Below are 17,297 nucleotides of genomic sequence, written 5' to 3' on the forward strand. Positions count from 1 at the left end.
TAAACATTAGAGTAGTAACTTTGGTACCTTATCATGTACAATCTTAATTTGGAAAATTTACAGAGATTTGTAGGAAGAATTATCTAAAACTACATAAATCCTCCATTAATTAGTAGCTATACAGTACATTTGTGATGGCACCAAGGCTGCCACTTGAAATTACAAAGTTTATTTCTTGTTTGTCTTGGTTTTGGTTTTGTTTCTGAAGCAGAAAATTGTTAGACATTTCTTAGTGTATTTATTGTACACATATTTATAGCTGTATTTGTCCGGCGTCGAGCTGCGCAGCGGCGCCGCCTGGAGGATTGACTGTAATCCAAAGCAAAGAGAATATGATTGAAATGAGGCCGGCCCAGACAAATACAATGGTAGGCACCCTTCCTCTCCTTCCCATCAAGCCTTTGCAGAAGGGGTACATGTGAGCCAACACCCAAAAACTAAAGAAAAGTCCTCCCATTAGCTTATTCCACTGGGGTATGACCTCGTACATGGTCCTGGACGCTCCAACCACCACTGCAATAAGGTTGACAATTATGATTGTGAGTGGCATTATGAAGAGACTTGTCCACTTGACGACATACAGATCAGCATAGATGTCGTCTTCGTCTTCGTTGGAGGACTTGGTGGTCAAGGTGAATGAGATCTCGATCCCGGCTACGACTTTGAGGAGACCCTGAATGACAGCCACAAGGTGAGCACTGGTGCCACCAATCACCCAAAACTGCTCATTTCGCCACCATTCCTCGAGGCCAATGCCGGACCATCTCACTTCGAGCAACGAGATGAGGCAAAGGCAGATGGTGATGATCAAAAGGTAGGTAAGGAAGGTAGTATTTAGGCCTGCTACTATGAATTGTCCTGTGAACAAGCACAAAGCTGGGAGGAAACAGTAAACACACAGAAACACGGAGGTGAAGGGGTAAATGCCCACGTTGAGGTATGCAATACGCTGTAGAAACTTGAGCCTGCGACATGCCAGAACTGCATTGTTTCTCGAGTAGAAGATTTCCACTGACCCAGTGGCCCACCGGAGCACCTGGTGCAACCTGTCCGTCAGGTTGATGGGTGCAGTTCCGCGGAATGCATCACGCTTCGTTATGCAATACACAGACCGCCAACCGCGATTGTGCATTCGGTAGCCTGTCACCACATCCTCCGTCACCGATCCATAGATCCAACCGATTCTATCTCCCCATTCCGTATTGTCCTCGTACCTGAATGTGTGCATGAACATTAATCAGTACCATATATATATAGCAAGTTAGCAACATATATAACATATCTTATATATATCTTACCAGCATGAAATGACAGCAACTGCTTCAGCAACCGTGGGTGCATCCAGCGGGGGACGTGGTTGGAGCAGCGTGCCGGGAGGGCGCCCATTCTTGACAGATGCGTGATCTGCAAGAGGGCGTCCTTGATACTCGGCAACGCCAATGGAATCGGTGAACATTTGTGAGTTTCCAAACTTCTTTGGGAGGCCTAAGTCAGGGTGAGTTGCCAGAGGCTGTGTTTCTTCATCCATCTGCTGATAATTGGGTGCAGGCGCTTTGATTTGCCCAAACATGCCCAAGTACTCATTCGCCCTTGGAGGGTGAAACCCATACAGTGCAAAACGCCTAAACATGCACCCAGTTCCCACATACACCGGCCCTTGCAGACCGTCCAAGGCTCTCATATTCCCATCAAAGAACACTGTGTTGTGATTTGCATAACGGTCTGATGGGTCGATCCCTTCAAATCTCTGAGGGAATTGTATGTAGCAAAGTCGGTCTCCACCACGGTCCATCATGAAGCACATTCCTTCCCTTATAGCCAGAGAGTTGTAGATGTAATGGTCACAATCCAAATTGAGTATGAATGGGCCATTCGATAGTATTGCGGATGCTCGCACCATGGCATTCATGGCTCCTGCCTTCTTGTTGTGGTCGTATCCGGGTCGCTTTTCTCTTGACACATACGCAAACATTGGGATCCGAATGTCGACCCCAGTGAAATCTAATTTTTTCTCGTCCGGAAAACCAATTACAGGGTCCATTTCCGGGACCTTACTCATTACCTGTATGATTCCAGCATGGTCTCCCTTTTTATGGTCCGCGCAAGAGTCAAACCATGTCCCGGGCCAGTGTGTCCCGTCAGCCATCCAGGTCGCCTTGGGGACAGTACTACTCTCAGATGAATCATCAGCTGCTGGTGGATCAGTTAATAATGTACTACTTCTCTCCTTGCTAAGCTTCCTTTCCTTCATCTGCTCTTTCGAGTTGTACATTTCACATCGCTTGCGTATTACATCAGGGAGACCGTTGATCCTCACCTTAAACTCATCATACTCTCTCTTGATCCAACGCCGGTCCTTCACAAAATCGGGGCGCTTCTTGTTCTTGGTGGGGTCAACTTTGCTGCTGAAGTAACTGTCTGGATTCCTAGGCTCTATATTGTGTTTTCGGCAAAAGGGTACCCAAAGCTCAGCAAAGCTAACAGCTTCAGCCATGGCCTCAAAGGTGAGAATGGCACCACCATCATCTGAAATGTAGCATGAAAGCTTTTCTACAGGGTACTCCGCAGCAAGGATGGAGAGGATGGTGTTGGCAGTCACAAGAGGTGGTTCCTTCTCTGCATCGGCTGTCGACACAAACACATCCACGCCCGGGAGGTCCGACCGCCCACTTGGGTTCGTCGGAGAAGGCATCTCAAACTTATCATGCAGAGCAGCCAAGTCCGTGGCACGATTTATGGGGTTCATCTTCGGAAGTATGTCTAAAAGCCATGAGAATGCAAACCATATCTCACAAACTATGGATATCCCCCATAGCCACATTGCATCCTCGTTTGGATTCCGGACTCGCCACGATAGGAAAAACATAAGTACTATCAGACGGATCACCACCAATAACCTGTAATCATATTGCATGCATGTACAAACCCAAATTAAATCTTAACGTACTCTAAAGAATGTGTGAGTTAGTAAAGCTATAAATATAGTATTGTTATTTGAATCATCTCAACTAATCTCTATTATACTTTGACATGCATGTGGTCGAACAATCAAAACTGTTTTTCTTTTTTGGTTTTCTAATTATTTTCTGTCCTAATCAACCCAATACAAGTATAATAAATTTAGTTGTAATTTTGATATATATATATATATAGGTACCTGTAAGGGCTAAGAACAGCAGCAGGAACTTGGACCTTCCGGGTGAGTGGCTTCCATGGCTTGTCAATAAAATCGTTCATGCTCATTTCGGGTCCCGGTCCCTCATTATAGGCGTCTTCATCCTTTTGTGACCAATACGCGTTCCCAATGCCATACGTTCCCTTGCTCTCAAACAACCAACGGTTATGATCAAAGTCCCCCGTTTGGCTTCTCAACAGTATTGACTTGTTATTAGATACCGACATTCTCCTTTCGCTATCACCACCACCATCATCACCGCCACCGCCGCCCTGCTTCGAGTCCATGCCGAACCGGGACGGCGGCTTGGTATCCGACGACGAGGAGCTTTCCACACCCGGCTGGTTGTCGGGTGTGGGTGGCATCATCACCGTGTAATTGATGTAGTCATCTTGGCCTGAGACGTCCCCGCTCAAGTCCAAATCGTCGTCCCGGGACAAGCTCATCACACGCCCGCTCGACGTCCGCCGCGCAAATTTCACCGCCTGCGGTGGACGGGCTGCTGGTGTTTTCTTTGGTGAGTTCGGTGCCATCTAATCTAATTTATATAAATCATGAGTTTTCATCATATGATCATCATTTCATCACGCACCCTAGAGACTAGAGACTCTCATATTTTATTTGCAACTAATAACTACGTACATAAAAAGAAGAATTATGGAATTTCATGCAGATCGAGAACAATCAATTACTGCATGAGAAGCTCATCGATCATATGGAATTGGATGTAATTGAATGGCTGGTTCAAGGTAGGCCGAATATGATTGATCAGTTTGAATGAATGGTCTCTAATTTGCTTCTATTTTTAGCTTTCGCTGCACGTACCGAATGTCACCTCCTTGTTTCAATCTCAGTCTCATAATTTCAATCTCAGTCTCATAATTAGTAAATACGCTTACGTACGTATCATCTTTTTTATTTACAAAAAGAGGACAGTGCTATTTCTTTTTCCCTAGTTGATTTTTGTTATTTCAAAATTAGGTAGACTAATGAAGCCCAAATATTAACAAAAAGAAAAACACATTATTTTCTTAATTAAATATATAATTTTAACTTAACGAAAAAAAATGTATAATTTTAATATATAATTGGTTAAACATAAGTAATATATATTGTTATGTGCTAATATCTATACATTTTTTTTGAAGGGATCATATCTATGTTTTTTTCATTCATTAAAAACGCCTGACTATAAATTACATCAATGTATCAAATAAATAATCAATTATCCTACAAAGTACTATGAATTAGCATTATTGTCTATTGAAAATGGAATAATGCTATTTTTGAAAATAATAGTTGATTAATAATTAAGATAATGATGGAGATGATCTACACGTACGCATCTATCCTGAGTGATGTATGGGAACGTATGTGGGAGATGCACTCTAAGGGCAACAAGCTGTTGATGTTCATTTCTTAATTGGATCGTGAGTATTCTCTTTGCTTCCTCTCCCTCATCTCTCCAAATTAATAGATCGATGAGATATCTGCGTGTATGAGAAATTATGAAGAGTACAAAAGAAAGACATTTGAAATTCAGCTGTACGTTCAAGTCAATAAATGCTAGGTTATCTGTGGTTGGAATTTTTTTTTTTGTTTAAACACTAATGAATGATCAATATTATATATACCTCATTAATTTGAAGACTCTCAAGCCGTAATTTGATCTAGCATCTATTTATCAATACTTGTTTGCATCGATGACAGATAATATAGAACGTCTTTTAGTGGGTTTAATTAGGATTTTTGGTGAGTACTATGGAGAATGTGCTGGGTATATAGATGATGTTGGGTTGGGTATAGTTTAAGTGACGTTGTTCTATTTTTTTTTATTAAATTATATGTTCTTTTTGGTCAAATTGCATTATGGTATAATTGAAAATTGCATTTTCGTTAAACTTTTAGTGTTAGAAATAAATTTGTTGGTCCCAAATACCAGAACTCCATTAAAAAAAAAAAAAATTCAATTGCATTTTACTTACATGAACTATGTGGCTTTGTGAATTTATTATGTGAGAATTAAAATTTTTCAATTTCATAAACAACTTAGAGCCAATAAAAAGAAAATTCATACACAGCATTTGCTTCGTGTTGCATTGTGATACATTCATCAACGTCTCTATCAGTTTCTCTGTGGCTTATGTGAGTCCGCTTTGTTTTTGAGAAATTCTATTTATACTCAATAATTTTCTTTTCTTATCCAATCTTCTCACTACACTTAACATTGACTTTTTATTTTCTTCATTTTCTTATTATACCCAACGTAATTAACTATTATATCCTCATTTTTGAATACCCACCATTAATATTGAAATTTCTTTTCTTACTCAAAATAACTCTCACATCCAACGTATCTAAATTCAAACTCAAGTTTACGCCCAGCCTAACCCACCACCGCCATCCCCACTAAATCATAACAACCCATCTCACAACAACCTTTTGGTGGCAACCCTAATGTTTTCAAATTTTCAATCAATTAGGTAACTTTTCAATGTTTAAGTGATTGATTCTTCAATCTTGTTGACAGATGTGATGTTTTTGTATGAATTTGAAAACAATATTTTAATTTTTTTGTGGGTTTATGAGGTTGATGGCATGCTCATGACGTGAGTTCATTCGATACTGGTATGCTGAATACGATGAGAGTATTTGGTAGCTAGCCATATCGAATTAGTTTAGTATTTTCAAAACATCTCCACCGAATGACTCCAAAAATGTTTGCTTCATATCTGTATTTGGTGGGACCATTCCAAATACTTGTGAGTTGTTCGGTGGATGCCAATCGAATGAGAGTATGTACATTATTCGGTGACTGCCAGCCGAATAGCCCATTCAATTGACACCCATCAAAATTTGTTATCATGTTCGGTATTAGTCCACTAGATCTAGAGAGTCGACATATGCACAAAAAACTGTAGAAAAAAAAAAAATATATATATATATACATGCACACATACCTCATTTGGAGGCTCTCAAAGAACGATTTTATTCTCCATTCGTCTAAAAAACCTTGTGTTGATGCAAATTTCCGTAAGAGAGATGCAACAACTTAGAATAAGTGACTTGGCTGATCAGAAGCCTTGCCGGATGATGACGTGGATGTTGATTGGGATCTTCCTGCAAATGAACACAAAACCAAAGGAGATGGACCGGTGTGGTACCAGCCAAACATGCTCCGATGATGAAGTCAGTGATGTGTGTTTGGTGGTGTTTGAATAAAAGTGAGGAAGAGTAGGAGATGAACTTGGGAGAATGGGAAGAACAAGGCAAATGTTCTGGTTTTTCTCAAAGGTTCAAGTGTGTTTCTCATAAGCCTTTGTGAGTGTGAAATTTTGTGATAGATGGCTAGCTCGATCCTCAGTTTGTGCATGTATGTTGGTTTATATAGGCAAAGGAAGGTGTGATGAGTAAGTTACCTGCATGTGGATGAATGGTTGACAGAGATCCACGCGTTCGGTCATGACTAGTTGCATGCACAGCTGCTCACCTCCTCAGCATTCAATGCTGCATTGAATGCTCCATTTAATGCAAGGATGGATGGTTCAGGTGAACTGCCCCAATAGTCATGGATGTAGGCTGGAATATCCCACCTGTCAGAGGACCATGTCAGGTGCATTTAAGTATGGTTGTTCGTCCCAACGTGATCTTCCTTGGAGTGGCGGCGCGGAGCCGAGCCGATCTGAACGTAAGTTTCCATGCGTAAACACGAAGTTTATGTGTGTGATCGGATCGGTTGTGGATATCCAGGCCGAGCCGATCCAAATGCCGCTGTCTCTTCAAGTCGTAGCCGGCTATAACTAGAATTTGGAGAAGATGTTCGTTTGGGGAAGAGCTGAGATAGGCCTAAGCCGAGGCGAACCGGGATGATTTTAGAGAAGACGATCATTCGAACATTCGAACTTTCAGAGATCCCTCAGATTGGGTCGGATCGGATCTGACGGGTTCGTCATGAGGAGCCAATCCGATCCGACGGAGAAGATGCCAAGCTGTGCGGTGACGTGGAAGTCTAAGCATGACCGTTGAAAGTCAACTCCAAAGTCGGATCTGATCAGCCACGTGTCCAGCCATGAATGGCTGTGAGATCGGTGTGGGTTTACCCACAAACACCTTGTTTGGATGATATGGGGACAAAAATTGTTTAGGGTTTGGAGTTCGTTTTGAGAGTGAGATTGAAAGTGAATTTGAGAGTGAAGTTGATGAAGGGTTGGGGTTGTTGGGTATATAAAGAAAATTAGATTATTTATTTTAAACATAGTTTGTCCTCAATGATCATTTCACGTGGGATATAATAGTTCATTCATGGTCAACAAATTTTTTGGATTAAAAAAAAAAAAAATTATTGGGTATAAATAGAATTTCCATTTATTATTTTACAAGGACGCCAAATGTGCGCTCATGGAACTTCATGTACCAAATTGGTGGGCAACATCAGCTAAGAACTCTTGAATGGATAATGATTGGCCAAAATTAGTCATTGTAAAGACCGTTTTATTTTGAATCATTAATTCTAGCTTGACTTTTGTTTTGACTAATTTTGCAAATGATGAGTTATCATCCCTTGATGATTTATGATTGACCATGAAAAATTGAAAATTGACCAATGCACTATTTGATCAAAATCTAAAGGATAACTTTCATGATCAAACTTGATTCGAATACTGATTTTGATATGATGGTATGTGTTCATGGATTTTCAAGGTCAATGGTGAAAATGAGATTAATACAATCTAGAAATAGTTAGAAAATCTCTTCCAGACTTTCACACAGGCGCTGGGTTGCACCACATTGGGACGGTGATGAGTTGCACACAGCAGGGTGTAAGTTTGACAATGATGTCGTTGAAACTTTAAAATAATCAAGGATCCAAGCTTCTCATTCACATGGCTTTTTTGTTTTTTTGTTTTTCTTTTACGGTCAAGTCATATGGTTTAGAGTTTAGATTAATTTACTTTAATCATTATTATTTTATCTTTGAATTACATGGGTCTAGACTAACGAGCAATATTTGCTAATATAAACAATCAACTGGGCCATACAAATGAACTTTCCAATCACTTCTTATTATAAAAATGATGGCAATTTGCATTTAGCAATTGCAATTATATATGCAGGGAGATGGCTGGTAAGTGAATTAGGTCATTGTTTAATCCGTTTTTGTTTAGATTCTAGCTTCACGTACATTCGTTTAATTGCCTTGAACATTCTAGCTTCATTAGAAACAGTTTATGAGATAAAAGTGAATAAAATGAATTTCGGACTAGAACAAAGTGAGGCACGATAAATAATTAGGCCTGTTTTGAACAATAATATTAAGTTCACCAGATAATGTGATGGTGTACTTGTCAATATTTATCAGCCATGGACGAGTAAGTGTGTTGTACTCTACTAAGTAAAAGAAGACTGGTAAACTATAAACAAATTTATCATAAAATAAGAAAAGAAAAAAGAATATCTCTCGAATTGGGATTAATATTTAAGTAAGAACATATATCTCAAACCTTTATCTAAATCTCTCCTCAAATTTAAATTCGGGAAAAAATGACATCAAATACAATATATTCCAAATCTTTCCTAAAATTTCTCCAAATTTGAAGTTTTCCCAAATTTTTTCCCAAATCAAGTTGAATGAATATGCCGGGCTCCCCACACTCTCCCCAAACCTACGGTCAAATTTTATATGTATTAGAAAAATTTCAACTTTAGCATTGAAGAACCCTTATCCCCAAACTTATCGATCCTCATATTTGAAGGAAATATAAGAAAATGACCAAAAATGCTCTAAGCATGAATTATTAAGTTATGTTGTATATCTATATATATAGGATTAATTAAGTTATGTTCAATTAAGAATGAAAGTAATTAATGCTCAAGTAACAAAGGGAATCTGTCATTCCGCGTTAAACCCGGCCTTCAGTTCCATGTTCCTGCATTCTTTGATCACATTTCCCACAAGAAATTAGGACCACATTAAGGTAAGTTGTCTTATATTTAGGGCTGTTTGGTTGTAAATCAGTCATTATGGAACCCACAACATGGGATGTGGGGAGAGCTTTCTCTCCTTAATTAGAAACTAACCAAATGAAAAGTCACTCACGTGCATGCAAGAGCATGCAGTAGTAGTAGGTGCAGTACATGAAAATTGACATGGAACCTTTCTTTGTTTTGCATACTGAACACATATATGCTACAAGACTTGAAGAACAAAAATTAGAAAGGAGCACATAACAAAAAGATGGAAACTCCAACTAGAAGATGAAAAAACATGTAAAACAAGTATGACAGCATTGTTTCAACACTAAATATATTGAGGCATTAATTTCACTCTATCTACTACATATCTTTGGGCCTGAACTCAATACCTTCCACAATGAGGCCGCGTGTAGGTCCCCTAGTAAGTAGCCAAAGACTAGTCTCCACAGTAGCATTATCTCCGTCTTCAATGAAGAATTCACCCATCTCAATTTCCATCCACCCATCTCCTCTGTATCGAGCCTGTGGAGGCGTAGGGTCTAGCTTCACACCATGCTCTGAAACTACGCCTTGCTCATGAATGATGCGAAACCTAACCGGCCTTTCTTCAAACCCCCAATTGGATTCTTGGAGCTGATAAACAAAGTAAGCTGCATAGGTTGTTCTCGGGGACAAAATGTTAGTGTTTATGAATCCCTTGATTTCAAGCCACCATACACATTTGAGCTTCGCCACTTCAGAGAACCTGCGATTCAAAATATGCATAAAAATTTCAATTCGATGATTATGGCATTAGTGTGGGTGACAGCATATATAGCCCCTTAAAAGCTTCATGTAGTCTAGAGTAGACAACAATCACTCCCTCTCACGAGGGGTGTTAGGTCCCGTCAAATAATGGATTCCAAGTGAGTTTAGCCATAGCAATTAGCCACTTCACTTTCTTTGTACAATTAAGGGAGTCATACTTGTAATTAAGGACACCATCTCAACCCCCTCAGACTCACACTTTCACAATGATAGTCTTCCTATCATTCCCCCTATACTTTTTGATGCACATTATTGGAAATAACTAATGAGACCATTGGGGAGTCCTTAGAAGACATCACTACGGTGTTCGATCTCTGACCATGATAAACCTACAATTCTACTAAGTAATAACATTATTCCTTCTCCTGTTCGTAAATCTGGGACCAAATGCATCCAATAAACGATCAATTGTCCTAAAAAGTATGAATTAGCATCACTGAAAAAAAAAATTACATATATATATATAATATGTATAAGATGGTAGTGATCGAGAGAATACCTAGACTCTGGTAGAGTTATCCACCGCCAATAATTGGGTGTATCTCCCCATATAATTGAAAGCCCTCTTGCCCCTATCATATAACATTTTTTGCCGCTCTGCTTTTCTAGTGCAAAGCTCTGTGCCAAACAAGGATGCCATTCGTGATTCACAATGGAAGTAATATAAATAGTATTTACAACAAGGATATCCAACTGTCCTAAATCATCTAAGATTGTCAAACTTAGCTATCCATGACACACAGTCCTACGTACTTATCCCTATAAACATGTAATCAAGCATGTAAAACAACAAGCAAAAGGATTCAAGTTTAAATTTCTCAGACAAAAAAAAAACAAAAACAAAAATCAATCAAGGTAGATAGAAGAAGCCATCACTAATAGTCAAATCACTCCCACAAGAGTTGGTTATCAGAATATATCAAAACCTCTATGCAAGTGTTTGAATTCATAAAATCAGAAAAACTTCAAGTCCTACAACAATATTTGTCCTTTTATCTAATACCAAATGATTTGGATTGTGAGTCAACAAATACTAATTAATCTTAGGATCTTAGTGGTTGATGATTCTGTAATTAATTTTCACATATATGGGTGATCAATATGATCACCCAATAGAATTGTTGAAGCAGAGGAAACAAAGAAATTAAAGAACCCTTTTATGAGTGAAGAAAAATAAATATTATAATGGGAATTGGGTTACATACCTTGTTGCCATTGGCTATGATGATGGGGTCATTGCAAAGATGGCGGTAGAGATCCTTCCTGGACAAGGTATTCAAAAAAGCTGCGGACACGGATTCGGAGATGATTTGTCTATAATCTCTTGGCAGAAACCTTTCCCACACATTATCAGAATCCGCAGCGATTTGAAAGGCAGAACACACGAGCGATGATCTGCACGCATCTTGAGGAGATGTACAGGAAATGATGAGGGAGATGCACTCCACAGGCAACAGGCTGATGATGTTCATTTCTCTCTGCTTCATCTTCCTTCTCTCTGTGACTCTCTGTGTGTATAACAAAACAAAGACCTTTAGAAAAGGGACACAATCCTGAATCCCCGCAAATCCGCCTTCAACACAACTTAACGGGTGTGAATTGAATTTTTTTCTTAGTCAAACTCAGGTCAAGCCACCCAATTAATTATGAGAAATTTTATTCAATAACCCTTTTAAATACTTTTTAAACTTTTTTGACAACCTAGTTCCAAAAGAGTGCTACTATTTGCACACCCTTTTTTTTTTCTTTTTGCACACACTTTTCTCCTACACACCCCCCCTATCTTCTCCCAAAATTTAAAATTTCTCTTTAACACACCCCTCCAATTACTCTAATACCCCTATTTTATACATTTCACAAAATTTCTCATAACACACCCCTTCACCCACCACACCCCATCAACCATACCAAAAGAAAAAAAACACACAGCCCCTCCCCTTCCCTCACCCCCGACCACCTCCCTCCCTTTCTCCTTCCCTCACCGACCACTTCCCTTTCTCTTTCCTCCTCGCAGCACCGACCTCTCTCTCTCTCTCTCCTCCCCGCAGCACCACCCTCCTATCTCTCTCTCTCTTCTTCCGCAGCAGCACCACCCTCCGAACACCATTAAAAAAAAAATTTCAATTCAACAGGTTCGGCGGACCAGTGCCGAACTGCATATATATATTTTTTTTAATGGTGGCTGGTTCTGGGCTTCGAGGTGGAAGACAAGGTGCTGCGGGCGGAGGTGTAGCAGCGTGTGGGCGGCGGCCAAGGTTGACGGTGAAGAAGAAACATGTGGCTGCCGAAGGTTCGGTGGGTGGCTGCCGAAGGCAACTCGAATGTTCGGTGGGTGGCTGCCGAAGGAAATCGCCGGTTTCGGCGGATGGCTGCCGAACGAACCCGCAGGTTTCGGCGGATGACTGCCGAACGGCCTGCGAAGCTCATCCTTTTGGCAGGGACTGCGGCGTGGTTGTGCGAGCTGGGCAGAGCGAGGTCGGGCGTCGGCGGCGTGGTCGGGCGTTGGGGCTGTGCGAGCTTAGCATGGTGGTGGGCGTGGCTGTGTGAGCTTGGCATGGTGGTGGGCGCGGGGAGGGTGGTGCAGCAAGGAGGAGAGAGAGATGAGGAGAGAGAGAATGAGAGGGTAGTGCAGCAGGGAGGAGAGAGAGATGAGGAGAGAGAGAATGAGAGGGTGGTGCAGGAGGGTGGCGCATGCAGGGGGTGGTGCTGCGCACGGTGGTGGTGCTGCGCCGGTGTGTGCAAAAAGATGGGGTGTGTACGGGGGGGAGATGGGAATGGGGTGTGTGGGTGTATGGGTGAAGGGAGGGCCAAAGTGGTCTTTTTCTTTGAGTGTTTTTTTTTTTTTTTTCAGATGGGGTGTGCAAAAAGAAAAAAGAGGGTGTGCAAATAGCAGCCCTCTTCCAAAATTAACAATAATGACCCTTTTATATTTTTCAGACCAAAATACCCCTTTATATACGAAAATGTCGTCACAGTCTACTATGTGTTGACAAAAAATTCGACAAGTTGCTACAACAGCCAAACTCTCCTCCACCTTCTTCCTGTAGAAGCCATGAAGAGCGACCTCTCTCACCAACTAACGACCCATCATCTCCTTTCTTTATCTATCTCCCCTTTTCCCCTAACCCAAATTTGGAAAAAAAAAAAAAAATCAAAAACCCAGATTTGAGTTTTTCTCTAAATGGGTTGGGAGGGAAGGGGAGAGAGAGAGAGAGAGAGAGAGAGACAAAGACAGAGACAGAGATAGAGATGAAAGGTCGGTGGAGGATGGTAGTGGGCATCGGCCAGCGACCCATCATCTTCTCTCTTTATCCCTCTCCTCTTTTCTCCTAATCCAAATTTGAAAAAACAAAAAACAAAAAAAAAATTCGAAAACTCAAATCTGGTGGAATGTGCTATAGCCAGAAGGGAGAAAAGATGTGTCAACCAAAAATTCCACAAAAGTAATTTGTGGTAAGTGCTATAGCACCACCATGTGTCGACCAAAAATTCGACCATGTGTCGACCAAAAACCCAGATCTGAAATTTTTGCATCTTCTTCTCCACTGCTGGGTTTTGATGGGTCTGATCTCTCAAAAAATCAACCATTTTCTTGGTTTTATTTTTGTGGGTTTTGCTGGGTGACGCGAGTTTTTTTTTCATTGGATTTTGTTAGGTTTGCTGCTGCATCTATTGGGTTTGCTGCAGTGGCGGGGGATGGGGGCGAAGCTAGGGCGACGAGAGGGGCAGTGGTTGGCTGGGAATGAGGGAGGGAAGGGTTAGCTGGGAAAAGAGGAGAGAAGGGGGTAGTGGTAGGCTGGGGAAGAGAAAGAAAAAAAAAAAGTTTTATATGGAGGGTATTATGGGTATTTCACAAGAAAAATGGTCAAAAAAGTTTAAGGAGTATTTAAAAAGGTTATTGAATAAAATGTCTCATTAATTATAAATCAATTGTATAATTCTTTGGGCTAATTACAAAGTACCCTTCCTAAGTTTGTTGTCATTTTCATTTGGTAGAAGGGTACTCTCCTCCTCTAAGCGGGAGTTCTTTCAAAACCTTAACTTCTACGCAAAGGCAGCGGCTGGCGGCTAGGGTTAGGGTTCTCTTCACCTGGGCGGCAACGCCGAGACTAGTCTTGGGTCTCTCTCTCAACTAATATCAACGCTTTGGGTGGGGAAGTCTGATGGAGGAAATCGAAACTAGCTTCTCCAAAAGTTTAATCCTGACAGAAGACGAGGTTGATGCTATCCCGATTGCGCGACCAAACTCAATGACAAATAGGGAAGTGCTGCAGCGTAGTCTGGTGGGGATGGTATTAACAAAGAAGCCTTACCATAGAACGGCCTTTAAACAAACCATGGTGAAGCTTTGGGATGCAATGGGGTCAGTGACTGTGACGGACTTGGGGCCTAATCTTTTTTTGTTCACCTTTGCTTTTGTGGAAGACAAGAACCAGGTGATCCTTCAGGCGCCATGGACTTTCGATAGAGCCTTAGTCATACTCGAAACCCCAAATGGCCAAATTGCACCGTCCCAGATGAAACTCAAATTTGCGGATTTTTGGGTGCAGTGCCATAATATTCCCTTTGACCTAATGACAGAAGAAATTGGCAAGATTATTGGTGATGGCATAGGACAATGCCTGGAAGTTGCAGGGGGCTTTGCGGCGCATCTGGTGGGTAGGTTCCTTCGTGTTCGGGTACGACTCGATGTAACAAGACCGTTGCCCCGGGTGAAAAAGCTTCTTCTTGATGAAGGTGTGTTGGTGACAGTTGAGTTTAGATATGAACGGCTTCCTTATCACTGTCATGCTTGTGGACGGATTGGACATAGCTCCAAAGTATGTGAATTTATATCAGAGGCACAGAAGTCTCATCCTTCATACCAATGGGGGGATTGGTTGTTAGCAAAGGGTGAACCAAGGAAATTTAATCCGGTGGACTCTGGAAAGGGGGGTTCTGCGGAGGATGTAGTTGCGGCGGTGGAGGCTGTGGTAGAAGAGGTGACTGAAGGGGCAGTCCGCCAACCTCAGGCTATGCGGCATGGCAGACCTGTGAGTAACGTCGAGGGTGATGGAAGTATGGCATCGGTTTCGCTGTCGACTATTCCGAGTACAGAGGCGGACTGCTCGGGGCTAGAAACACCTACTGGGAATGTCGATGCAGCCATGAACTCGGTTCCGCTCGGGACAATTTTTGAGAATATACAGGTGGGTTTAGACAAAGGAATCGCTGTGCCTCAATCAAGTACCACACCCTCTAGTTCCAGGGTGGCATCTCATATTATGGCCGAACGGGGGGAGGAGGAAAGGCGTCGCTCCGCCAGAGTAGCGGCACGGGAAAAACAAGACACAAGACAGCCAATGGGGGGTGGCGGGGGGCTACCAGACGCTTCACTGAATTCAGGGCTGTTGGGTGAGGCAAATGCAAAGCTGGGGAATATGGATGGGCTGGGGGCAGTACAGGAAGCGGAGGGGTCTTTGGAGAAACAAGATATGCCTACAGGGAGCAAAATTTCAAAGTTAAGCAGGGTGCTCAAACATGTGTTAAAAGCCTCAGAGGGGGCATCGGGGGGGAAGAAGGAAGGCTTGCCTGGTAGGCCCTCGATGCCCAAGGAAAATACTCAAACCGAAGGCATCCCCTCTACATTGGCCTCATCTTTGGAGATTTCGGAAGTGACAAACAGAGTAAGGGGGGGGAAGCGAAAAATGGTGGAGGAAGAAAAGAGTGTAGTCGCGGCCAAGAAAAAAGGGCGCCTCATGGATGCACTAGTTTCAGCCCCAGGGGCTAAAGTGGTGGGACCGGATGCTCCGGCCCACCACGAGCAATGATACTCTTAAGTTGGAATGTCCGAGGACTCCGGCACACTCGGACATTCGACGCTCTCAAGAATCTTGTGAGAGAAAAGAGGCCGGACGTCATTTTTTTGATGGAAACAAAAATGACGGATAGACAGATGGAAAATTTGCATCTCATTCTTGGGATGAAAGGATCGATGTTTGTGGGTAGACGAGGTTTATGTGGAGGCCTAATTATGCTATGGAGGCACGGATGGGAACTGAAACTTTTGTCTTACTCCACGGGGCATATTGATATGCAATGCACACATGCAAACAGTCCTCATTTTCGTGTTACAGGTTTCTATGGCAATCCTGTTGTGAGTCAAAGAAGACACTCGTGGGAATTACTCAGACGTCTGAACGGAATTCAAACCAGCCCTTGGCTTGTACTAGGTGATTTTAATGAAATTTTATCTCCGGAAGAGAAAATGGGGGGGCGGGATCGGCCTGCACATCAAATGCATGACTTTCGAGAGACCTTGCTTGATTGTAACCTCTCTGTTGTTCCATTTACAGGTGATCCTTTCACTTGGGAATGCCGGCGTGATGGTATAAGTTACATTAAAGAAAGACTGGATCGGGTTGTGATGAATCCGGCATTACACGAATTATTTGGGGAGTTGATGACGCACCATATCCAATTTCCTGGATCCGATCACATCCCCATCTTGGTTCGGACATTGCCACATGCTAGTGCACCTCCACAGACACACATAGGCCGCAGGTTCCACTTTGAACAACGTTGGTGTCGGGAGGAGGGCTGTGAAGACGTGATTAGGAAGGTATGGGCGGAAACCGTATCTGAGGGGGCTGCAGTGATACCGGGGCTCAAGAGGTGTGCGGGTCAATTAAAATCATGGAGCTCTAAGCTTTTCAGGGGTCGGCAAGGTCAAATAAAAAAGATTCAATCTGAACTTGAAGCCATCAAAGCGACTCCCCCACATGGAATCCATCTTATGAAACAACGGGACTTGGAAGAAAAGCTGGGTCGACTAGTGGTAGAGGATGAACTGTATTGGCGGCAACGTTCTAGGATTTCGTGGCTTCGGGAAGGCGACAGGAACACCAGATTTTTCCATGCACATGCAAAAGAACGTGGCCGCATAAATTCCATCAATGGGCTGTTAAATGAGCAAAATGAGTGGGTCACCGAAAATGGGGTGGTCGGCACCATGTTTTGTGACTACTTTACGGGCCTGTTTACTACCACTGGGGGTAAGAGTATGCAGCACATTCTGAGCCATGTGGATCCCAAGATTTCAGATGCAATGAATGCCGGATTATTACATCCTTTCAGCCGAGAAGAAGTTGAAAAAGCCCTCTCTCAGATGTATCCCACAAAATCCCCGGGTGTGGACGGCATGCCCGCTCTCTTTTATCAACGGTATTGGCATATTGTGGGTGATAGTGTTACGGATTTCTGCCTCAAAGTGTTGAACGGACATGAAAGTGTGGGGAGCGTCAATGACACCCTCATTGCGCTCATCCCCAAGATTGAGAAGCCACAGTATGTATCGGACTTC

At 42.3% G+C, this 17,297-nt stretch overlaps 2 protein-coding genes across 2 annotated transcripts; both read right to left on the minus strand.

The window, feature by feature from the left end:
* Positions 1-253: 253 nt before the first annotated feature.
* CSLD1 (cellulose synthase-like D1) lies at positions 254-3,708 on the minus strand. The gene is made up of 3 exons (XM_086230267.1): positions 3,158-3,708; positions 1,299-2,897; positions 254-1,214 (listed from the first exon to the last, which is right to left on the minus strand). The coding sequence occupies exons 1-3, from the start codon at positions 3,706-3,708 to the stop codon at positions 254-256; spliced, it is 3,111 nt and encodes a 1,036-aa protein (XP_086086393.1).
* Positions 3,709-9,462: 5,754 nt separating this feature from the next.
* LOC147292352 (putative F-box protein PP2-B12) lies at positions 9,463-11,485 on the minus strand. The gene is made up of 3 exons (XM_086233836.1): positions 11,161-11,485; positions 10,455-10,573; positions 9,463-9,893 (listed from the first exon to the last, which is right to left on the minus strand). Exons 1-3 carry the CDS (start codon positions 11,440-11,442, stop codon positions 9,509-9,511), a joined length of 786 nt encoding a protein of 261 aa, XP_086089962.1. The 5' UTR covers positions 11,443-11,485; the 3' UTR covers positions 9,463-9,508.
* Between the last annotated feature and the right edge of the window lie 5,812 nt (positions 11,486-17,297).

Source organism: Dryas octopetala, chromosome 2 (assembly GCF_963921425.1).
Source record: "Dryas octopetala chromosome 2, drDryOcto1.1, whole genome shotgun sequence".
Classification (NCBI taxonomy): Eukaryota; Viridiplantae; Streptophyta; class Magnoliopsida; order Rosales; family Rosaceae; genus Dryas; species Dryas octopetala.